The sequence below is a fragment of the Osmerus mordax genome, chromosome 10 (assembly GCF_038355195.1).
Source record: "Osmerus mordax isolate fOsmMor3 chromosome 10, fOsmMor3.pri, whole genome shotgun sequence".
Taxonomy (NCBI): domain Eukaryota; kingdom Metazoa; phylum Chordata; class Actinopteri; order Osmeriformes; family Osmeridae; genus Osmerus; species Osmerus mordax.
Genome location: NC_090059.1, coordinates 350,933 through 377,554, shown reverse-complemented (window position 1 = coordinate 377,554; position 26,622 = coordinate 350,933). Strand labels below are relative to the sequence as shown.

The 26,622-nt window shown below is 40.6% G+C and overlaps 1 protein-coding gene across 1 annotated transcript in view; it reads right to left on the bottom strand.

Annotated features, from left to right (window-relative positions):
- Positions 1-26,622, bottom strand: part of LOC136950643 (rho GTPase-activating protein 23-like) — a 78,274-nt gene that overhangs the window by 22,657 nt on the left and 28,995 nt on the right. The window contains exons 2-3 of the mRNA XM_067245084.1: positions 1,504-1,686; positions 263-293 (exon numbers count right to left, since the gene is read on the bottom strand). Of these exons, the coding sequence (XP_067101185.1) occupies positions 263-293; positions 1,504-1,686 (214 nt within the window). The remainder of the gene's footprint in view (positions 1-262; positions 294-1,503; positions 1,687-26,622) is intronic.

The window sequence follows — 26,622 nt, the reverse complement described above, 5'->3', positions numbered from 1 at the left end:
AGGGCGCATGCTTGGCCCGTGCGCACTGTTGGCGAGGCCAGGGTCTTCTTCCTGCGAAGCTGCGTTACATTGTTTTGTTTTTTTGTATGGCTGTGTTACATTTCTTTCATGTCCGGAGTCCCGCCCACAAAGTTACTTGCGTTTCGTGTTTGATACTTGCGTTTCAGATCGTTAAAATAGGGCCCATACTGTTTGGTGAATACCATTAGATTTTCCAAACATGAATGTGGGAATAATTAAGATTGAAGCAGAATAAAGTCACCTTTTCCAGTTCCATTTCCATTTTCCTCATCCTGTAGAGAGAAAAACAGTAAGTTAGTGTGATGAGGGTATGTTGCTGTGATTACACGACAGGGAGGTGCTAAAGAAAGACATGAAAAAGAGATGATCCAATTTGTCCAAAGACAGTGGCACACCTAAAGGGAATGAACACACATGGACATGCAAGCAGGTTATGAGACATATTTGATCGGTTCTGAGTCAACGTCCATGGTGTGTAAAATTAGCGATGTAGGGGCTGAGAATGTTGCTTAAATACATTATGGTGTGTGATGGAAATGGTAATGTTAACTTCGGTATTCATCAGGGAATTGAAGCACATCGAATTGCGGTCTTATTATCTTATAATTTTGTTAGAGATCGGTCATCTGAACCAGGAAAGGACACCCCATGTCTGCCAACTGTATCAGGCTCAGAAAGTGGGAGGGGATAGGTAGAAATGCAGAGTTTGCTATGGAAAACCTGCTAGCGAGCAGGTTAGGTTTACAGAGTGAAACAGAAAACCCAGAGTTTGCCTCATTTCAGGGTTACCCAACTCTGGGTTTTCACTAAACCCGCTTTCTGGAATACCCCCCTGGGTAAGTTAACTGCTTAAACACAATGTTGCAGCAACTTACTGACATTGTTGCTGCAACACAGTGTTTAAACACAGGACACATCCAGCAGCCCCTGGATGATGGGACGAGGGCTTTAACCTGGGACTTAAGGCCACAGAGCCCTTCCCTCTAAACCTCTCTTTAGATTACATTTACATTTAGTCATTTAGCAGACGCTCTTATCCAGAGCGACTTACAGTAAGTACAGGGACATTCCCCCGAGGCAAACAGGGTGAAGTGTCTTGCCCAAGGACACAGCGTCAGTTGGCATGACCGGGAATCGAACTGGCAACCTTCGGATTACTAGCCCGATTCCCTCACCACTCAGCCACCTGACTCCCTAGGGGCCCACATCAGTAAAGATATGATGCACCTCAAGTAAATAACCCAGTCTCACTAAAAACCTCTATGGCTCTACCATTCATTTCAAGGCCAGGGACACCCATTTATGAAAACTCTACTATTGCTTCGTGAACATTTTCAACTGGTCAAGCTACTGCTAATGATTTTTAAACAAATTCACTGGATAAGATGTTCATGTTGTACTGTTCTAGAAAAAAGTCAGAACAGTATTGAACAACAGTCTAGGAAAGCACTAAAATAAACCATTTGTGGAAAGCATAGTTACTTTATGTGTCTGGAGAGACGGTGGGTAGAGAATGAAGTGGCGCAGTGTGAAGCCGAATCCCTGCTGACTCTTCTGGAGCACCACGGTGCGAGGGCCCTGCCTTGACACACCCTCAACCTCACCCAGCAACTGTGGATGGACATTCTCATTGGATGACACCATACCATCTCTCAGCCCTTTTGCCTGAAACAAAACAAAAAAAAGATTAGGATTAAAAATAATAGGATGAAACACAAACCATCCAAAGGAGTGGTTAGAATACATTGAAGATTGAGTTATGTCAACGTTCAATAGGCTGCTTTCACATTAATTATGACAGAGACCAACACTATGGTGATTGGGTGATTTTAACATTCATGTGGATGACCCAAAGGATCCTTTAAGTAAGGCCTTTACTGCTCTAATGTATTCCACAGGTCTCCCTCAGGTGGTTTCCAAACCTACCCATCTTCACTCGCATACATTGGATCTAGTTCTCACGCGGGTAATCAAGATTAGTGACGTGATTGTCCACCCCCACAATCCTATATTATCAGACCACTGCCTGGTTACCTTCAAAATGGACCTCTGCCAGAGCCTTGGAGGCACTCAGAATATTTCTACTAGACGCTGCATAACCCCAAACACAGCTCTGGAACTGGCTAGTATTCTACCCGCTGCACTAGAATCACTTGACGTCCCAAATGAATCATTAAATGCTAAAACGAGGGATCTGAATTTGGTTCTTCAGCTATCCCTAGACTCTGCTGCCCCACTCAAACCAAGGAAAAGAAAAGACAAGAAATTGGCTCCATGGTATTCAGAGGAAACCCGCACTCTCAAGAGGTCCACTAGAAAACTAGAACATAAGTGGCGTACCACTAAATTGGAGGTTTTCCGCCTGGCCTGGAAGGACAGCCAAATGGAGTACGCAAGTCCTCATCAGGTCCAGATCAGAATATTTCTCTAAGTTGATTAGTAAGAACAAGCACAACACTAAGTTCTTATTTGATACTGTTGCAAAACTCACTAAGAAAAGTACACTGTGTTAGTTCAGATCTCTCTCCCAATGATTTCTTAGACTTCTTTGACCAAAAAATCTATGCAATAAGGGACAAACTACAGACTAGTCCTGGAGGAGTGGCCATCAACACTGAACTTTCCTCTATACCAAGTATGCTGCATGTTGAGGCTCTCACTCACTTTAACCCTATTTCTATGGAAGCATTCATCGAGCTGATAGACTCCTCGAAACCCACTAGCTGCCTTCTCGATCCCCTCCCTGCCAAACTCCGTAGGGAACTTCTCCCTATTATTGGACCACCCATGCTTATTATTATTTGACAGCTCAGTCAAATGGCTGAGCGGTGAGGGAGTCGGGCTAGTAATCTGAAGGTTGCCAGTTCGAGTCCCGGTCATGCCAACTGACATTGTGTCCTTGGGCAAGGCACTTCACCCTACTTGCCTCAGGGGAATGTCCCTGTACTTACTGTAAGTCGCTCTGGATAAGAGCGTCTGCTAAATGACTAAATGTAAATGTAAATTATTAATGAATCTATTGTAACTGGCCAAGTCCCCAACTATTTCAAACAAGCTATTATTAAGCCCCTTCTTAAAAAAACAAACCTGGTTGTCTTAGCAATTACAGGTCAATTTCAAATTTGCCATTTCTCTCCAAAATTTTAGAAAAGGCTGTGACACAACAGCTCACTGAGCACCTCTCCTCAAATCAGCTTTATGAACCTCTCCAGTCTGGATTTCGTCTCCACAACAGCACTGAAACTGCATTAGCCAAGGTAGTCAATGTCAATGTCAAAAGTCTATTCAAAGTCTATTATTAGCCTCTGACACAGGCTCTATCTCTGTCCTGGTTCTTCTAGACCTAAGTGCAGCTTTTGACACTGTGGATCATGAGATTCTCCTGGAACGTATGGAGAACTATGTTGGGATTTCTGGTACGTCACTTAAGTGGTTTAGATGGTATCTATCTGATAGATCACAATATGTCCATTATGATGGCTGCTCATCCAGGAGCTCCACTGTAAAATACGGAGTACCGCTGGGTTCAGTTCTAGGCCCTCTGTTATTTTCACTCTATATGTTGCCTTTAGGAAACATAATTAGAAGCTCTGGGGTAAATTTTTGTTATGCAGATGATACTCAGCTATATATGTCTATAAAGTCTTGAGAATTTCCACATGCTATGGAAAAATGTGTTTCTGGGTTAAGAACTTGGATGACTGCAAATTTCCTAGACCCAGACGGCGTCTGGGTCTAAGGTATTAAGCATATTACCAGAACTGCATTTTTCCATCTACGTAATATTGCCAAAATACGAAAATTCCTCTCAAAGGATGATGCGGAAAAACTAATACATGCAGTTGTTACGTCCCGATTGGACTACTGCAATGTGTTGTTCTCTGGCCTCCCAATTACCTACCAATTTTTTTACAGTGGGTGCAAAATGCTGCTGCTAGACTATTGACTAGAACAAGAAAGTTTGATCACATAACATCTACTCTTGTCTCTTTACACTGGCTCCCCTATCCAAGCCAGAGCTGAGTTCTACTACTAACCTACAAATCTCTGCATGGATTGGCACCACTGTACCTCTCCGGTCTCCTTGTTGCTCCCTTGCGGGGCAATAGGGTGCAGATCTAACTCTTAGATCTCAAGATGCCGGCTATCTGGTGGTTCCCAAAATTAAGAAAAAAACAGCTGGAGGTAGGGCGTTCTCATATAGGGCACCTCTTCTCTGGAACAAATTACCTGTCTCAATTAAGGAGGCTGATACTGTTTCGACATTCAAAATTAGGTTAAAAACGTTATTGTTTAGTCAATTCTACGATTGTTAAAGGTAAGTATGTGTGTATTTACTTCTATGTAAATCTGGGGTGTGTGTTTGCCTATGTGTGTATCACATGTAACTTTTAAATTGTAATTATAGCTTATATGTTCACATTGCCCCATCTGGATGTTACATCGAGATGTTACAAATAAAGTAAATCTGTTACTGTATATTGTCACTGTTATAGTTTCTGTTGCTGTATATTGTTACTGTTATTGTTTCTGTTACTAGTTGGAGGCAACGGGGGACGGGTTGTTATCATACTTATTCTATAAGTATAACTTATTTTAGAGTTCTCTCCCCTGGAACAGATTTCATGTTCCAACCGAGGGGGGCTGTCGCTGTCTTGGTGTGTGGGGCTGCATCAAATACCCCTTTTTTGCTCTGTTAAATTGCTGCACCAGTCCACACTTGACCGGTGGGGATCTCATTCTATTATGACTGTAACTGTTAGCTGCTCCTGGCATTCTCTAATCCCTGCTCTGTGGTGTGGAGGGTTTGAGCTGTCAGCACCTGCCTGGTCGGCCAACGCTGGACCTGGTCGCGAGTCTCCCGGTCCTGTTCTACATCTATAAAGTTGAACAATGGATTTTGGTGTTTCAAAACCCATTGACACTGTATGACTATGTTTAGCCTGTGTTCTGCTCCTCTCTCTCACCAACCGTCTCTGGAGGAGGGGATCCCTCTCTGAATTGCTCCTCCCAAGGTTTCTTCCATTTTTTCTCCTGTTTTTCCTTGTCTTCCTTGAGGGTTTAGGTTGGTTGAGGGGCAGTTCTATGGGCATATGTAAAGCCCTCTGTGACATGCTTGCCTGTAAAAAGGGCTATACAAATCAATTTGATTTGATTTATGAATACTAGAACGTTTTTGCACAACCAGCATGTAACTGCAAACAAAGTGTGAATCATTTTGGAAAGAGTATACAGTATGTCTTACATTGGGAATATTTACTGGGTCATTGGTGAAACTATTTTTGTACGTGTGTGTAAGTACCTAACAGCATGTAAACCACCAAAGAATAACTTCAGAGAGGGAAGTTGAAGTTGGGGGCTCATTCACAAAGAAATTCAAACCCCACCCTGTGTCTGGAATTTGAAACTGACTTCCTCCTTCTCAGGAATATCTAGTTGGGTGTGCTTGCCTTCGGCAAGAGCACAACCTTTGTTCTCTCACATATTTTATTATTATTTATTTTCCCACCCCTAAATCTTCGTCAATATTTGGACTAAATAGACAACCTAGGTGTCAAAAGTTTCGTCTTGGTAGCGATTGAGTTGCTTGTATTTTTATTTACTTTCCGTTGCATGGTTTAGGCTCAAGTTAAGTTTTTGTGGTGAAAAGTGAAGCTAACGGTGGCTAATTTGCTAGCCACAGTCACTGACGTTGCTAACGTCACGAAAACACGCGTGACTATCTGTAGCAGAAGATTCGTTTTGCATCTGTTAACTTTGGGGATAGCTAGGCTAACTATAGCTTTACTGCAAGGCAGCTGCAGGAACGCCACAAGCAAAGAGGCCAGGGTGTTAACTATTTACTCATTTTACTTAGTGATGTGAAACACAATTGTGAAATGTAATGTACAATATTAGCTGATATTGTTAAGGAAGTAGGCCCACATCTACTTTCGGAAACGGTAGTTTACTATTTCACTGAAGCATTAGCATGACATTAGCCTCTGTTGCCCGGGCAACACATACTACAGTGGTTTATGATGCATCTGTTTTCAATCGTTAAAATAAACATTCCTCACAAATAAATTTTCGTTGTAGGATTTATTATGACATTACATAACAAGTAAACGATTTGTTGGTGAAATTATCATTACCCGTGGTTTCAAACCACAGCGTTGCAGTGTGGTTCACTGCAACGCTGTAGCCTACGCGAGACACACTACAAAAACATCTACACAGCTGTTTAGGAAGTCAAACGGCGACAGAACATGTTCGGCACTCCCCTTACTTAAATCAAAAGTCTTTCAATAGGTGAAACTATCTGACTACTAATCTGAACTTCATTGCCACTGTGGCGAAATTTTTGGGCATTCATTTGAGCGCAAAATAGTTTTTTGAGCTCTATGTAAAATAAACCGCAGCCGTTTTCCAATTGGTAAAAACCTTGTCTATGAAGGTGATGTCTTTATCACTTCTGGCTCCAAGTTGTCGACAGGGGAAGCAGAAACATGCATGTAGTTTGGCTGAGTTCGCTAATCAAGTTTGAGAGCGATGCCTAGGACCTTGGCTGAAAATGCGCATGGGGTACGTTTGTATGGAGGATTATAGGGGCCAAAACTGAATAAATAAATACTTGGATAAATAAATAATTATATAACACAAAGCATAAATAAATGACTAATTACATAATGAAATGCCTAATTGACATACAAAATATATAAATTACAAATTAAATGAGACACTAAATATATAAATGTTACATGTATTTATTAACGTTTTAATGTGTTCACATTTATTTATTTATCCTTACATTTATTTATTTATCCGTACATTTATCCACGGTGTAACTTGCTGCAGCAAAATAAATCCGTCGTCTACGTCACAAAGTCAGGGGGCGGGTTTAAGCCTCTGATTGGTGGTTCAACTTGAATCGACTGCTTTTGACTCATTCAAGATGGCAGCACCTAGTGCGGATTCAATGAATGAAATATTGCATGCTACAGTGGTCGAAATGTTGTCGGTATATAGCAGAAGAGATGGAGGCAACTGCCAATTCACTTTTTTTTTACATCATATTGAGAGCTTCGCCGAAATTATAGCAATGATATCGTCCCTGACTGACACAGACATCAATGAAAATGTGTTCACGATTAGGGATGCGTATTGATAAGATTTTAACGATTCCGACTCTTTATCAATTCCTGCTTATCGATTCGATTCCTTATCGATTCTCTTATCGATGTTCCCCTCTACAGCCAACTAGGTCTGTGCGTCCTGCACCCCCCCACACACACACTTGTTCTAAACCAATTTCTCAAACTGTCTTTGACTGGCTCTGAAATGAGCTAATACCTACCACCTCTAGGCCTCTTCAGGCCTCTGTTTTCAAAACAAAATCTAGTCGGAGATAGAAACTTTTAGTTTCTTTGTGTTCAAGCTTCTATTACTCAACACCAGTAGGACTTACAGGGGTCATAACAACAGGGGAAATAACTTCAGTGTCACGTTTCAAAAGAGAATATTTACATGCATGTACTCCAAATGGTTCAACAACAGCTTTCAATGTACTTTGGGTATGTTGTTTAGGCATTTTCAGGCACATTTAACAGGACTATTAAAAGGTTAAACAATTAAAATGCTAAGTTTAATAATGGATTAAAAATCGATATGCTCAGTTTAATAATGCGACACACGAACGTTTGCTGATAACACACGCCGCCCCGATAACGTCAATAAGATCAATACTAATGAGAGACGAATGCCGGAGATAAAATGTATGCTTCAAACGACGGGACAGAAGATAACTAGATCGACTACACATAATAAAGGCAAATTGCTTCACACAGTAACAAGTGGTTGTGATCACTTTTGAGCAGTTTAGCTTTACCTTAGATAGTTGAAGATGGAGAGATGAAGCGCGAACGTTAGCTGCGCTGCTGCATGCATTGAACACATGACGTTCCACTAACTTCATTCCATGCTGTGTTCAAATGCTTCTTCATATTTGTAGTATTTCCTCCCTTTGACGAAATAGACTTTTTACACGCGTTACAAGTGGCGTTGTTGTCATTTTGTCGTGTGAAATACAACCAAACTTTACAACGCATTTCCTAGTTGCCATGTTTGCTGCAGTCTGTCTTCGCAAATGCGCGCGCGAACTTTTATAGTTTATTCAGACAGACGTTCGCGTCTGTTTTTAATCCATTATTAAACTTAGCATTTTAATTGTTAAACGGCACAGAGAATCGTCAACTGAATCGTTAAGGAATTTTGCTAACGATTCCAAGGAATCGATTCACTGCGAACCGGTTCTAAACAAGAACCGGTTCTCGATACCCATCCCTATTCATGATCCTCGGCGAGATGGTACAGCATAGGGGGTGGGCGAATCGATCTCAAGACTGATAGTATCGATACCAACGTTGGCATCAGTAGCCTATTGATTGATACTGGCGTGATAAGATCGATACTTAAGTTTACATTTCTGTTCTCTACATTCAGTACACAATTCCCTTTACATCATAGTGGTTGTAACATGTGCAAACGCCGTCTAACTTCGCCCAAGCTCACTTTGCCCCTCCCCTGCTAGGCTGTGAGTTGTTGCCGGCGTGTACGTGCAGTAACACGACTCAGCGGCACACACTAACAGTGCGTTCACTCTGCAGCGGAGCGGGCAGCGCGGGGCGTCGGCTTCCAATTAATTTTCAATGAAACCAGGCGTTGACGCTCGCGTAGGGCATTGTGGGAAGGCGAGCGGAGCGGAGCGTTGCAAGTTGGATTTTCTCAATTTTATGTAAATGAGGAGCGTGAAAACGCTAGCGTTGGCCAATCGGATTTTCGGTTTCTTGTTTCTTGTAACGTAGCAACCGTTGGTCATGATAAACATTTCTAGGTTTCACAATTTCAAGATGGAGGAGAACATTTTCGGATGTGTCTACACACCCAGTTATGTTCAGAACAAAGTTATTAATGTGACGAGCCTGAATTTAAAGATTACATTAAACTAATAATGCATTGTGCATGGTTGCCGATGTCGTCAGTGTTCCTAGTGTGTTTTTATAGCCTACTTTTAAATTCAGTCTCTCACATTACGTGATTGTTCTGTGCCACTGCTAGCTCGCTAGCCCAGCCTACAAACGACTGGTTGAGTGACCGGTGGCGTAACATGTATTCTACTGTAATCTTGCACTTGTAAAAATTCGTTGTTTTTAAATAAATGTTGTGTAAAAGTGGTATTTTGATCGATATTGTGAGTACATGAACCCAAATCTGCACGCTTGGCCATGACTACAACAGTGACCTTAGAGAACTACAACTCTGTATTAACTTGTCTAACACGCCCCCGAGCGTGGGGCACTGTGGGAAGGCGAGCGGTGCAGAGCGTTAAAAAACGCTGCAGTGTGAACGTACAGTAACAGTGTTTTTGACAAAACTCTTTGTCCTGCGTTTTATTATGACCATAATCACGAACAAGTAATTAAAGAAAAAATCATTAAATGATCATGAAAATTCAAATTGTTTATTTTAATTCAAATTTTCATATTGATATTGATATTCACTTCATAAATTATGAGGCATTGCGCCCCTCGACACGAAGGTAGATAAACTGCTTTTCTAAGTAAAAAGTAATATTGCAAATCAGCAATATTGGTATTGGCAGGGGCGCCGTATGGCCCTGTATTTACTCTTTGGTATTGGATCAATACTACATTTTGCAGTATTGCACACACCTAGCAGCTGCCGAGTGAGGCGATAGAGGATCCCTCTAGATTGAAGAGAGCTTGATCGACTGGTTGAGCCTGCCTGGTGTGTAATACTGTTCATTCACCAATCAGAGGCTTAAACCCGCCCCCTGACTTGGTGACGTAGACGACAGATTTATTTTGCTGCAGCAAATTACACCGTGGATAAATGTAAGGATAAATAAATAAATGTAAGGATAAATAAATAAATGTAAGTATAAATAAATGTGAACACATTAAAACGTAAATATATTTACATTTAGTCATTTTAGCAGACGCTCTTATCCAGAGCGACTTACAGTAAGTACAGGGACATTCCCCCGAGGCAAGTAGGGTGAAGTGCCTTTCCCAAGGACACAACATCAGTTGGCATGACCGGGAATCGAACTGGCGACCTTCGGATTACTAGCCCGATTCCCTAACCGCTCAGCCACCTGACTCCCATATATATATATACACACACACAAATACATGTAACATTTATATATTTAGTGTGTCATTTAATTTGTAATTTATATATTTTGTATGTCAATTAGGCATTTCATTATATAATTAATCATTTATTTAAGCTTTGTGTTATCTAATTATTTATTTATCCAAGTATTTATTTATTTAGTTTTGGCCCTTATAATCCTCCATACGTTTGCAGAACAGGCTGCATTGGATTGCTGTCATTCAAACCATGCTCGCCTTCACAAACAGCAGCAGTAATGTTGGTACCGAGAGACAGGGAAGTGCTTCCACTAGGACCAGCACGCTCTGCCTGCTCTGGAGTTTAATATCCCTTGTTGCAGGGGCAGTAGATGGTTTGGGGATCAGAAATCGATGCATGATAAAAGGTTTTTCTTTGTAGGTACAAACACGCACGCAAAGAACAATCGATGGCTAACAAAACTAAAAGACTATTAACGTCTTTAACCCGTGTATCTTCTATGAAAACAAATAAAGATTACAACTGAAACAGAAGTATGAAATTCCAGGGTCTAACATTAAACACCAATGCTACACCTACTATTCGTCAAAAGCCCTCCACAAAAGACCGATATACAATAACTTCGAGAACAAGTGAGTGAGTGGCAAGAGATTCGAGGTTGATTTCACTTTTATCGGAAAACGTGGATGCGGAGCTCTAACCTACGTTGCCCATTATCAACCAGATCACTGGGGAATCTTTTAAAAAGATTGGTTGAAAAAAAAGTATATTACTGAAAGCACTAACAGACTTTTTCATAGCTTCAACATGTAACCATTTTGGCTGAAGTCAGAAGGAGCTTGGGGGGGGGGGGCACGGCAGAAATCTGGGGGTGCGCAGCCCCCCCCAGCCCCCCCCTGTCAAACTGTTCATGAAAATAATTAATTTCAGTCTAAACCATACAACGGAATGTTAAATCGAATTCAACCAACGCAATCGCTACCAAGACGAACACAGCAGTAGTCTAGTAGGTGTACTGTAGTAGTAGAATTTACCTGGGCAGCTTCTCCACACAGGGCTATATCGTATTTTGCGTTGTTACTGACAATGATCGCTACCAGTGAGATTTTTATGAATGAGCGATTTTCCACTACATAAATGTCAAGCTTATTTACGTTTTTGGGAGCATATTTTCAGTTAGCAGATGGTACTGTTTGAATCGCGATTCCATCTTCTACTGCCGGTGACGTCGTAGAATAATCTTCAAAGAGGGTCCTTTATTAATGAATGAATGCAATATGAGTAGGCTAAATGCCTGAAAATATCACGAGAAGGGAAAACTTAAAAGGACGTTTAAGTCATAGAGATTAGGTAAATTTTTACACCGGTCTGCCAAATTTATTCGTTTTGATTCAGCTATGAGGCTGCCTCATGCAGGGGAAATGAGAAGACATCATATTTCATTCTACACTTCACTTGTATTTTGAGTTGTAAATGAGCAGCAAAAAAAGATGCTTTTAAATCTGTTATCTTTATAAATAATAAATATGCATTTTTATATAAAATATACAGAAATATCAGTTGTAAAAATGTCATTAAAAAACGGACCCCTGTGCAACCGACGCAAGCAAGCACACCCTACAATTTCCCCAGAAATTGTTCCCTCTCTAGTTGAACATGTACTTAAACACCACACTATTTTAAACAACACACAATGCTGGGGTAAAAATACATACAGAGTGGGTATGACATACCAGGAATAACAAGAACAGATCCCCCCCACTTTGATGCACACCTTCAAAATAAGAATCAGCCTCCAAAGTGAACACCCACATTTAAAAGCACAAATACAAAAAGAAAATTGCAACAATGAATCATGTCACTGTAGGACTGTAGTCAAGCATCCTGAAACATTTTTGCAGCCAAAACTCCATCCCTGCTGTTAGGGAACAATCCCCCACAACACTCCGTTACATAAGATCTACAGTACACACACACACACACACACTTACTCATCAAGACAGCAGAGAGACACATACTCTCACAGAGCTGTAGAAATTAAAGCTAGTTGACACACACAACACTAAACTTAGCACTCCGAAATACATTCCATTTCCTGAACAGACAGGAAAGGTGAAAGCAATCAAACTGAAGGCAGCATGGTTCACCTGTCTATGTGGCTCAGATCAGGAGACAGGCAGAAATTGGCAATCCTTGGCAGTATTTACCAATTGAAATCAAGCATTTTTCCACCAGTGTATGTTAACATATAGTGTAAGGTAACAGTTAAAATATAATTAACCATTATGTGTGGATCCATAACTACATTCTGTGAAGAAAACCCCACTTTAAGCACCTGCAAGCATAAACAATCTGTTTGCGGTTTAATTGACTTTATTGGTAAAGAAAATGTAGGGCTGCTAATCGTGCTAAATTTGACTGCCTTACCCTGGCCAGGCCACTACTCGGTATGGTCCTCCTGGGCACGCTCTGATGATGGGAAACGAGGGAAGATGCAGGGGGGTAGGAGTGTGGTGTGTTGTCTTGTGAAACCCTTTGTAACACTGCCAACCAGATACAACGTGGCTCTGGGTCACTGCAGTCCACCCCCACCGAACACTGGAAACACCAGTTCCGCCCTGGCGGGGCTGGGACATCTCCTCTCAACATCACACACAGTAGCTAACAGACAATTAGGTTGCCCAAGACACCTCACCTAGACAAACGACCCACATTTTCTAAACATGGTGGTCAAAAGTCAATACATGTACTCCCCCATATGTTTTCCATAATGTTTGAGGTAAGGTTCCTTATTCCTTTTGTTTCACTGCGCACTGAGAAGTTTCAGTGTCCGAGGAACAACAAGGTGAATGAGTAGGCTGGGGATGAATACAAATGTAGAGAGATCTGGATGGATGCAGTAGTGGTTCTGGTTCATATAAACTAGTGTCTGCTGTTGCCCTTCTGTTCTCTGAGTCCAATTTCCTGTAGTCCTCTTCAACAAGATATAGTATTGGAGCGGAGTATACCCAAACTAGTCCTGTTGGTCTATGTAACAGTTTTTTATCCATCATGAAAGGATCTGGTCCAGTAATCTGTACAGCAGGCAGAGCAGGTATCAGTCACCAAATGAATGACAGGAGTTAGTCTTCTATTTTGTATATGTGACAGATGGATCTCCCTCCCTCCTCTCTGAGTATCCAGATCTGATTAGTCTTCTCCATGTTGGTTGAAGAGTCCTGCATTGGTTAAAGCTACAGTAGGAGTCCTTGCTCTCTGTGTAGTCACACTGCATTAGGGTGCTTCACTGGTTCAGAAGAACTATCAGTATTAATCCAGTGTCAGTGGCTGCACTGTTGTCTATGTATAGTTTTCTCCTTTCTGACCAAGCATAGATTGCCTCCACCCCTCTTTCCCCACCGCTCTTTCTATCTTTTCCGTCTCATACCCCGGGTGCTCCATGCAACACTGGTACACTGTCACCACACTCACTCTTGTTCTTTCTCTCTCACACACAGATTCCTCACATCTATACTCTGCCCAGGCTGGTTCAGCTGTGAGCAGCAGTCCTCACAGTGCTTCTCTCTCTCTCTTGCTTTCTTCCTCTCCCACTATTCTGTCCTAATATTTCTCCCGCTCACTCTGTCTGTGGCTCCCTGTCTCTTCTTGTTGGGCTCAGCAGACACTGTGAAAAGCAGCCAATGTGTGTATGTGTGAGAGTGAGTCAGTGAATCTGCACAAATGTTCCTATTCAGGTAAAACTAAACTTCATTAGTTCAACTAAGTTGTTCTCTTTTTTGCTTGGACACCTGTGTGACATGCATCTAATGGATGACAGATAAGAGACAAACAACGGCAGACCAACTCTTCCCATCTATCCCCTCCCACCTCTGTTCTAAATTGTAACCAGCAAAAATAGAATGTGTGACTCAGTGTGGAATAAAAGTGCTGCCCTTCCTGCCTCTCTGTATCTCTCCTCCCATGGCTAACCCTAACCCTGGATATGAATGTTTGTGTGAGTCTCAAGCCCTGTTGGTGAGGGCACACACTAACCATCCCCCACTAGAGGGGGCAGGATGAAGAAAGTGGTCATGTGTGTGTCACATGTCATTTGTACGGTGGCCGACATGTGCAAACGCGCTGCAAATTAAGAAAACATCTTCACGAATTTGACAACACATGCGCAGCATTCAGCAAACGCGCTGCAAATACACACAACACAACCAAATACATGCAAATACATAAACGCGTTGCAAAAACATTAATACATTTACATTAATTTCAATGCAAAATAGTAAAATTATTTTTTCTAAATCAATGCATTCTGTAAACAGGCAAGTCAACGATCCTCAATTGTGAACAGTTGTTCTAATCAGAGTACAAAGTGTGCATAATGTCTCCAGAATATCAGTAGAAGCTATTGTCTTCAATAGACACTGGGTCTTGTGTGGCAATGAAGAAAACAAGTTTTAGGGTTAGGGGTTGTGTTAAAAGAGCAGCAGGAAGAAGCATACCATTTCAGTATGCACAAAGAAGTGAGAATTGAACACACAGTGCAATTCATACATTAATTCACACAGATGTGATAACAATCTTTGGTGATGCCCGGAGTTTTTGTTTTGAATATAGTTACATAGATACAAAAAACTAAGGACTTATGGCAATGCATTTTGGGGAAGCAGTAACATCAAAGGAAATTGGCAATATAAAGAGGGGAGACCTAGGAAGAAATTTTGTGTGAGTTGTTAGCTGTGTATTTCTGTGCACCTGTTATGTTTTCTTAATACATTGTTCTAGAAGATCTACTGTTGTACAATTGTTAAACAATACAAACAATACATTGAATAATCATTCTGATTTGAATAAGAATGACAACCTAAATTCATGGAATCCAGACATGGAAGCTAACCCACCAAAGTAATATGAAGGAGACACTCAACATACTGCACAGATTGTTGTTTCCGGGAATATATGCAAGGATTTAACAGTGGCTGTCAGTGCATCTTAGTCTGGGATCTCAAGAACACCAGAGAATTGCAAAGCCAGGTTCGTTGACCTTACATGGAGTTTCGAGAGATAGAGTCAGGAACCTCTAGTACCATAGGTTTATACTGTACGCACAAAAAATGTCCTGAGGCGAGTACCATCCCATTGAACTGTGGTCTCCTCTGACACATCCGTGAGGGAAGACGACAATGTTCATGTTAGTTGTTTTATGTTAATAGATGTTTTTATTTAATTTGCCTACACGCTCTTCTGGTAATGACTTATATGGGCTTTCATTGCCAAGTAGGAAACAGCATTTCTGCCAAATGCAATGTCATGGTCGTTTGCCACTGGCACTTTAAGCTCTTCATCAAGTTGCCTACCGCTCTGCAGTGTCTACTTTGTAATATCCAAGTGACATCACGCATGTCAATATTGTGCAGAACACAACATTGCACAAAGGAGACACTGGATTTTTCATAATTTGATAGGGGTTTTCAGTGAGGCCTGGTAACTGTCTTTCCAAGGTCAATAAGTAATCTTGTGAACTTCACACAGCTCTATCTGACACGAGACCGCTAGTTGGAGACAGTATGACCTTGCAGTAGCTGAGTTACGATATTGTCATATGTATTTGTATACAAGGCTAAGAAGTTGTACACTGTACTGTTCTATGTTAAAACTTCACCATTCCATGCTGTGTCCTAGAAGGCAAGCTCTACGGAAACTGCAGTATATTTGTACTTGTTTACTCCATTGTCACTCTGTAACCTATCCACTTCACTGATTAGAACCATGGTTCAATAGAATGGAATGGTTCAATGATGATTTCTAACCTTTCTATTGATAATCTTAGTTTTTCCTCAGACAGAAATAATTGGACATCTTCACAATAGTATAGTGCCCCCCACCCAAATATCCAACGTTGACGTCATTGATTGAATGCGTGTTGTCCCAGAAATGTCGGAACTGTGTTCAGTGAGACATGTTAAGAGTGATGAGCTAGGTCTTGAATGGATACATTTTTACAGAATATTTGTTCACGTAGTGTGTCCTATACAAATAACTTTGTAATGAGATAATTTCATATTAAAGTGCTTTAGGCCTATCTCTATACTCATACTCTACAGGAAATATAACCTTTGGAGGAAGGGAGTGGTTGTAGTGGACCAGTATAGTTAGCAACAACATACTGTATGTGTGATTGACAGTATTTGAAAAACTGTTGTGTGCTCTGTGAGTACCAGATCAAGGCCATAGTACCAGGCCAGTTGCAATTTAGCCTAGAACAAATTGTTATTTTGTTGGATGCTTAAGCTTACTGGTTGACATTACACTTTAAAAAGCTTTAATTGTTATTCATTCATAAGAACTGCTTGTTTTTATAAACTAGGCTAGCCCACAATGTACATGACAATGAAAGGATTTCTTTTTGGAGATGATTTAATCCAAAGTTATTTCAAAACATACTCAAGGGTAATAAACCTTGACATGTTAGTCTTCATGAGGTATGTGGGAAAAACAAACAAAAAGGCAACCAAAAATAGCGTTAAGCACATTCACAACTGCCATCATTTCATCTCTAAATATTCCTTGTCATTCAAGCCTAGTGTACACCAGATTCACGGCAGAGCAAATACTGCATGAGTGGCAACAGGGGTGAGGAAGCAGCTGGTTGTCCAGATGGGGTGTGATCCCCAGAGAGCTCTCAGAACTGGGGTGGTGATGGGGACATGCATGTCCCTCCCTCATATGTGATCCCCGGAGAGCTCTCAGAACTTGGGTGGTGATGGGGACATGTGTGTCCCTCCCCATATGCACTGTCTGGAAGCAGAAGTCTTTGTTGACTGCACCTGATACCTTGTGCCTATCGCTGCCTCCTTTTTACCTTTCCCTCTTTCATGTTTTTCTCTGTAGACATTAGTATCGCTTTCAAGCTCATCCCCAATTACTGGCCTGTATTTTCGGTTGTATTTTCTCCTCATTTCATTATTTTAAATATTTGTGTTCCTCGCTCTTTCTCTTTTTTTTATTGCACTGTAAATCTACATCAGTCTTTTGTTGACACAATCCTGTCAGCCCACCTGTGGGACAGTATATGCTGTGTATCCTAACATTCACAAACACAGAAATGCAAGCAGACAATGGCACGTACACACACACTCGTTTCTCAATCACTGTGTGGGAGCCCATCTTCCACCACAGACTGGGTATATCCAATGAACCCATCATTCTAGAATACAGACAGCACTGTCTACCCTTGACCTTTAAACCCTGACCCACACAGCCTCCAGCTACCCACATCATTTCTACCCTATCTTCAAGCACCATCCCAGCTCAACAGAGCCTCATTGTCAAGTTTGCATTTCAGTGTAGCTGAGTCTCATTCCTCAGTCCTGCCCCGCAAAAAAAAACATGCTATACAACACTTGCTGTCCCTGTGGTCAATGCAATTTTCTTCCTTTCACCCATTTGCATTTCTGCATTTAGCAGACGCTTTTATCCAAAACGACTTCCAAGAGAGAGTTTTACAAAAGTGCATAGGTCACTGATCATAACAACGAGATAGCCCCAAACATTGCGGGTAGCCAAACATGAAGCATACATTATGAAAACCAAATAAGTCCCAAAGGGAAGAACAATAAGAGCATGTAGTTCGACAAGTTACAATTAAACAGCATGAACCTCAAAAGTGTAAGAGTGTACCTGTGGAAAAAAGCAAGCAACAATAATATATTTCATGGCGAGTACAATAATTTTAAGACAGTTACAACAAACCAACAAAAGCAACAAGTCTCTCAATAAGAGACATAGTGATCCTGGAGGAAACTAACATCAGGTCAAGCCAATCATTCCTAAATGCCATTGTACTCCCGTTACCATCACTTCCACTACATACTTTCTTTCACTTGGATGATGAAAAGACACATCTGCAATGTTCTATCAAAGGAAATGCCGGAAGGTTTGTACCTTACTGATTTAAGTGGTTGTATGAGTAGTAGTATATGTCTGTTTCACCAACTTCTGTCACATTTTGAGGAATTTTCAATACATTTCATGTAGCATGGTTGACTTTATGACTCTTCACTAGCATAGTCAGAAGACTAAGACTGTTGGCTATCATAAAAGATCAAATCAGTTATATCATGATAGCACAACTAAGTAGAATGCAAAGAAGCCTCCATAATACACCAAGTGCTAATATCTGATAATAATAAATTAAATCTTGTCCAAATAATAAAGAATTGAACACTCTTCGAGCAACTTAGCAAATGTATGCAGAGGCAGTTGGAAGGCTGCCAGTTGGTCTCAATGGAATTACTTCAAATACTCAAAACTGGAATACTAAATTTTTTATCAACCCAAGATGAGTAATTTATGTTGGATTATGGCTGTAGGAACTAATCAATTGTTGTTTTTTAAAACTGGATGAACCATTTTGGTGAACCATACTAGCTTCAAGGAAACACCCAAGATTTCCCTATGGAAATCCCTATCCAAAAACACGACTCTGATAAGTTCATCCAGTTAGTCATACAGACACAGACGTTTGATGAACTGTTGAAACAGACAGAAAACATTGTATTAATTTAGTCCGTTTAATTCCATGAGCTGATTTATTCATTTTATAGGGAGGTAGTTGTAAAAGGGAGTTGTAGAGACAAGTGAGAGAGGTTGGTATGAACAAAACAAAAATAACTACATATTAACCTTAACAGTCTTGTTTATCGTAGGCTCATAACAGTACATGCTGCATTCAGAGACATTGTATGGCCATGTTTGACAGTCAATTAGAGAAAATTACAGCAACAGCAAAATGCAGCTACTTTTCAAGATGGCGTTCATCATTCAGTGGTAACATTTACAGAAGTTATTGTCCTTCAAACGTACTTGAACATTTAAACTCCAAACTATTTGAATTTTACATGTATTAATTTTGCAGACACATTTAAAGAAACATACAAATAGTGCAGAGGCTATAGTACAGCACCTATTCAAGGAACCGAGGTACACAGTTTAAACAGTATTTCGTGTCACGGTCTGTATTACCCCCAGACACAGTGCAACCCAATGTCCATCAAGATGCATGCTTTAATTTAGAATGGCAATAAGGAAAGTTGCATGCCAAGTACAAATCCTCCATGGCACAAAGTAAGATGTTTACTTTGGGAATTATATATTAGACAAGACTTTCTCAACGTAGGACACAGAATCTAATTAGATTCTATGTCACAAATCTCTCAAATATATTATTGATTTCATAGTGCAATACCTAAATGAAGCCGTTTTTGCACAAATACAATGAATGGGAATGTTACTGGGTATTGAGACCCCATATCTTAATTGATACAACAATTCCATAGCAATCAACAGTAAATAAGGGAGTCAGGTGGCTGAGCGGTGAGGGAGTCGGACTAGTAATCCGAAGATTGCCAGTTCGATTCCCGGTCATGCCAACTGACGTTGTGTCCTTGGGCAAGGCACTTCACCCTACTTGCCTCGGGGGAATGTCCCTGTACCTACTGTAAGTCGCTCTGGATAAGAGCGTCTGCTAAATGACTAAATGTAAATGTAAATGTAAATGTAAATGTAAATAAACCTAACCTAAGCCTAAACCCTATGTGGACGCCTACTAATGACTAAACTTGGGACAGATAAGAATGAGTACCAGCTACAACATGCCTTCTTCCATGCATGCTCCCCGTCTCTGGAACTCACTACCACCCCAACTCAGAAATAATGATTCATTCCCCCATTTCAAATCACAAATCAAAACACATCTCTTTACTACTGCCTATTCCACGTAATGTCATTTGCACTGCTTCCTTCTGTTGTTTTTAATGTTGTTGTATTTCTAATTTTTCTGCTGCTTTTAATGTTTTTTATATACCTCTGTACGGTGTCCTTGAGTGCCGAGAAAGGCGCCTTGGAAAATAAAATGTATTATTATTATTATTATCTGCAGGATAACATGGATGTTGAGGCATTCTAAACTTTATATTGGCTCTGACTTCCTCCCGCATATTATGCAATGGAGTAACAACTGGATCAACTAATTCTATGAAAGTTGAGAATCGGTTGTCACAGAGTGCAAATCTGTGTTTTTGAACACTCTTGAAATTACAAGTAATAAAGTGTCACATAATTAAACACAATACAACTGATTTTTCATAATTGCCATGTATGTCCAAAAAGCAAGCCCTGCTCTTAAACTCATAACTTTCCTGCACAATAACATAAATATAGCTGGTCATGCTCGGTGCGTACTTACAAAACGTATTAACAATAAGATGTAACTTCCCAGTGAACACTGTCCATATAGACCCACCCATCGCACAGTGCAGTAAGAGTTGATCTGTAAGGGCACCGACCTTGCCTCCCTCAGTCAGCGTCAAAGACGAATAAAAAGTGAACAGTTTCAAACAAACAAAGCCTAACTCTATTCAATCAAATCGTTCAGACTTAAACATTTCTTTAACAGGTGCACTTACGTCTGCTACAGTGTTGCGCGGAATTCCAACAAGGCAAAAAACAACTCCATTCATTGGGCAGCCCGTATAGTGTGCCTCAAAAGTGTGCGACGCGAACTAACAAAAAATAATTTTATATTATTCTGTCAACATTATGTGGTGTCATTCGGCAATCCTTCATATATCCCTCATTCACCCAGTATAAACAATTCAATCCCGCCGTTTTCGATAGGATGCCCAATTAAACTATCCCATCATCGACTCTCCTTCCTGGGTCCAATAGAGGAGGAGAGCAAGAACGCAACCAAGACACGGACCCGCCCTTCTACTACAATATGAGGGTATTAGAGCCTACATGTTAAGTTTCCTGGAACGGACAGTAGTTGTATTTGTCCGTCGTAAGAAAAAACAACATAGCAGCCAGTCGTTACTTAAAATAAAGTGGGCTAAATGTTTGGTCCAACCAAGGGACTTGTGTAGCTACACGAACAGAGGCACTGTAAAGACATGAACTTTATTATTTCTCCAAGGACCAAGTGTCCAGGTAACTCCGTTTGCACTGCTACAGAATTTAAAACAGTTAGCCCAACACATAAGCAGCAATTGAATGAATATAAATAAATCCAGAAATGTCATATTCGTGGGGGAAAATGAAACTGCCTTGGAATAGAACGTAAAATACTGCATTTGTACCTATGTAACAAGTTGGATATGTAGGCTTATGCATCGCTGTTATGGCGAACATAACTTTCCATCGATTTTAAATGACGTTTTGTATACCTGTGAAAAACGTTATAATAGCATAACAGAACCAGAACAAGATGGTGCAGTAATGAGCTCGCTAGTGGGGAACAATCACTATAGGCTTTCAATCGGGTCAGTCGCTCAGGTCTTATCCCTCCCATAAGGAGGAGTGGCCCTTATTTTTTAGGTAGCTACTCATTTGTGCTTCCCATTTTAATCAGAAACATACACATACCGACAGGAGCATAGACATACCAACCGCTAGAATGCGTCATTGTCCATCACACCATAAGGCAGGGCCTGTGTTACGCAGAGCTGTGTTACAACTACGCAAGCAGCACACGATACCGCGCTTTAGAAGGCAGCATTAGTGATAGCCTTGAAGTCTACTCACTCCTACATTTGGTAAGCAGGGACATGAAAACAATACAACTCTGGAAAAAAATAAGTGACCTGGCACGTTTTTCTTAAAAAAAAAGAGGAGGAAAGGAAGGCCACTGCAAATTTTACTCTTCTGTTCCTCACTCTAAATTGTCCTTCTCAACTTATCTAAAAAGGAAAGAAAAAGATGCAGTGGTCTCTTAATTTTTTTCCAGAGCTGTATTTGTATTCAAATCATATAGAAATAGCTCCAATAATTGCACATTTTGCAGTATGCAGTCAGTGTACTGTAGCTTACGGCCAGCTTGATAGCATTCTACATAAAAATAAATGTATGTTATCTCCTTTTCAAGTCTAATACTCTCTACCCCTCTTGATACTGACTAGCACTTTTTGCTCATAGTGCCCACAACTATTTTCAGTAGATGACTTAGCCAGCGGGATCCATTTGCCAATATATTCTTCATGACGAAATGGGATTGTGCAATTTCACTTTAAACGTGTAATAAACAAACAAACAAAAATAATGAATGCATTTAATTCTGAACATAGGAATTTAAGGGAAACACCCATTGAGTCAGGAATTGTCTTTGTTGTACCATATTCTTGCTTTGTTTTGTGTCTTTACTCTTCATAGTATGTCTGTACTTGGAATTGCATCTAGAAAGAAGAAGAATCAAACTATATTCCAGAAACATGAATTTGTTTTTATGCTTTTCTATTCCATATTGTTCCTCAAACTTAAAATGCTGTACTAAAGAGTGGAGCCGGATCAATTATTATTTCTGTTTCAATTCTGAATGATGCAACTAAAACTAAACTGACATTAACCAAGGCATCTTATCTGTCTGAACATAGACACATGACCTGATTCCGGTTAATAAGGCCTTTAGAAGCTTTTGTACACATGTATATGTATCCACTATATAGGTGAAGCAGGGTCTTTACGTCCATTAAGATATTATAAACTTCTGAGTGTCGGTATTTTGATGGAATACTCATCTGAATGTCACAGAACACACGTCTGAATGTCTGTTTGCAGTTCACTGTTCTTGTTCTATATGAATCTGCAGGAGAATCCCCACGCCTACAGGGAGCGAGTGTGCAGCATGCTCTGCATGAGTCTGGCCCTGATGCTGATGTTAGCTGACATTCCCCTCAGGCTGTAGTTGGGAGCATGCGCATATATAAATGAACATTTGTACTCATTGTACATCATTATGTAACAGCTATTCATGAAAACACAAGGGAGGTAGGGGCGAAAGAACCACTCAAACTGCATCTAAATTATTCACTGTTCATTGTGATATACTGTGTGCTGGTTTGAGACCCTCTCACATATACACACACATATATACTTCTTACTCTACTTATTTGCCTCATTCTACTCTTGTCTTGCTTCCTGACGAAGACTGTGATGAAATTACAGATTTCATTTCCGGAGATTTTGACCTGGGCATCACATTCTGTTTGACCTTGTACCAGCTCAGTCACAACGTGAAGAGAACATTTGTTCACTACACTACCATAATCATATTTAATGTTGTAGTGGCTACATGCCACTGAATGACAACCAACCCACCTTGTCTGTATGCATTCAACATTTCATGGCTAGACGGGGGAGGGAGAGGTAGCTTGTTTGTGCTTTTCTTTGAGTTCAATGGGGACTTAGAGGGCTATTGCTGGTTCCCAAGGTCCCTTGGGATTTCAAGGATGGTTCTGTACTGTGGCAAGATGCCAAGAGTGCTCGAATAGGAAGTATAAATTGAAAAGTGTATTGTGTATTTAATAGCTATGCATTTAATCAATTTAACTTTCCTGCTTAAATTGAACTTACTCACTTACTACCCCCATTTGTAACTTATTATGGGTTAAATCGGTAACTTTGCTTCATTATTCATTTAGTTTTCTCCCAATATAGAAACAAGACAGACCATGTTACTTTCTCTACCTCCAAAATATTTATGTAAATGAGAGATCATGGGCCACAATCTCGCCCCACCCAAAAAAAGATTAATAATCATAATAACACCACAGAAAATATTTGTATCATGATTGTGTAAAAGCCCTTAGCCTTTAACACCCCTTTGGCCCATAAAGAGGGAAGCTAGAGAATCAGTCTAGACACTGTTGCAAAGTGTCAATGTAGAACAGAGGGTGATGGAACCCATGGTGGCTGTGTAGGGGGCTGCCCTCTGTGAGTGGGGGTTGTGTGTCACTAATCTCTCCTTGCCCTGACAGGGTTTCATCCTCTCTCCAGGGGGTTGAGCATTCTCTAGCCCCAACCCCCCCTCCCTTCTCTCATATGACCTGCTTAGCCCCCTCTCATTCTCATACCCTGTCCTTAATATTTAAATCCATCAACATAATTACACACACCTCTTTTTTATTAACCGAGTATGCAGCCATTTAACATAATTTTCTCAATAAAATGTGGGGGGTGGGGTCATATTAGCCATTTTACAAAAGTGTATAATGTATGTATAATGTATAAGGAATAATGTATAAAGAAACCCTTGCCCCTGGTCAAAAGTATGTACTGTAGACACCTGCTCTGTATACGCACATTAAGGAATTGGTCCCCGATTTGACAGCAGATCAAGAGGTCTCAGGTTCAAATACCCCCTCCCTGCATACACAGCTTTGATAAGGCAGCTGTTAAATGAAATGAATGGTTGTTGTTAATTTGCGCATATGGTGGAACAATGCTGCAGTATTTGTTTCCATTGACCTACAGTAGCATGCCCCCAGGAGCCCTGAACCATTAGTCCCTCACCTCTGTTGCCCCACTCAAACCTAGGAAATGAAAAGATAAGAAAATGGCTCCATGGTATTTAGCGAAAACCCGTACTCTCAAAAAGTCCACTCGAAAACTGGAACGTAATTGGCGGACCACAAAACTGGAGGTTTTCCACATGGCTTGGAAGGATAGCATTTTGGAGTACAAGCAGGCTCTCATCAGGAACAGATCAGAATACTTTTTAAAGTTGATTATTAAGTTGAGAGAATCGGGCAGAGCTGAGTCATGCAGGAGACTCAGAGACTTTAGCGCGTCACTAGCATCTTGTCATATCACGCAGTCGGGGCACACCTTCTTAGCAGGGCGGGCTATTTAAACAGGATATCGCTGCACTCTGCATTGCTAATGCGACACAGGATGCTCTCTGTTTAAATCTGATGCCTCCGCCTCCACGGCCTCCACCCTTGGTTCTGTGTTCTTTTAGTAGGGGGAATGCAATTACTGCTCTCTGCTCATCAATAAAGTATCAAGTAATCACTACTACTGAGTCCTCCTGCCTGAACCAGCACAACGCTAAATTCCTATTTGATACCGTTGCAAAACTCACAAAGATAAGTACATATGGTCTCAGGACAGATCTCTCACCCGATGACTTTCTATAATTCTTCAACCACAAAATCTATGCAATCGGACAAACTACAGAGTAGCCCTGGACAAATGACCATGAATACCGAATCTTCCTCCGTACCAAGCACGCTGCATGTTGAGGCTCTCACCCACTTACCCTTATAGATGCATTCCTAAAACGAATAGATTACAGTTTTTCTCAATTTCTAAAACACTAAAACCCATTGGCTGAACAAAGTTCTCAGTTGCCTGAACTCATGTAGCTAATTGTGCCTGTCTGTTGTCAATACCTTAAGCCACTTCACATGGTAAAACACAATTTGCAGATCTCACTTAGAATTTTGAGCAAAAATTGTAAACACATTCTCATTCTCAAAACACATTCTGCACTCTAATGCACATCATCCATACTGGTAAACACAAATGGCAACAATCAAATACAAATAGAGAAAACATGTCATTGACTAAACACAACCACTCAAAATTGATTTCACTTGTTCCAAATGATGTGACACAACCAATATAAGCCAGTTCAGAGAGCAAACAGGTTGTTGAAGGTGGGAAAATAGATTTAGATTTAGTCACTTAGCAGACGCTCTTATCCAGAGCGACTTACAGTAAGTACAGGGACATTCTCCCAGAGGCAAGTAGGGTGAAGTGTCTTGCCCAAGGACACAACGTCATTTTGCACTGCCGGGAATCGAACTGGCAACCTTCAGATTACTAGCCCGCTTCCCTAACCGCTCAGCCACCTGACTCCTCCTTCGAATTATTGCTTGTGATGTCGACAAAGTGCCTTGGCCTAACCCAGCCCAAAGACAATAAGAAGCACATTGATCACATGTTTACTTCTTTGATTTTTGTCCCTTTTAGTATTGTATACTGTAGTACAGTGCATTGTAGGCTGTATACTGTACAATGAACAAATTGTATAGCCCTAAACATTGTGCTTTCCATTTGTTACAGTAACAGTACTGACTGCTCAATAGATTTTGACTGGTTGCAGGTTCATATCAACAAAGAACAAAAGTGAGTTGTGAGTAGTGAGATGCAGGGTACAGTACTGTATAGGGGTACAAGGAGGAGAAAAAACAAAAAAATTGCAAAGAGCAAAGCAGAGTAGTAATTTCTGATCAATTTTGAGCTACTATGACAAAGCATGTTTTTGTTCATCAAAAGACAATGACGGATAAATATGAGATTACGTAAAACGTACGTGCTTTATAGTGTATATATTTGTGGTTTTGTAAATAGTGCTTGAAGATGAGGTTTTGTGTTTACAGGTTGAGAAAGTGGGTGACTGTTTCAAGAAATGTGTTTTAGCAATTGTGAAAAACTGTAATCTAAACCCACCAGCTGCCTTTTAGATCCACTTCCTGCCAAACTTCGAAAGGAACTCCTCCCCATTATTGGACCACACATGATAATTATTATGAACAAATCTATTGTAACTGGCCAAGTCCCTGTCAACTTAAAACAAGCAATCATTAAGCCCCTGCTTAAAAAAACAAAAAACCT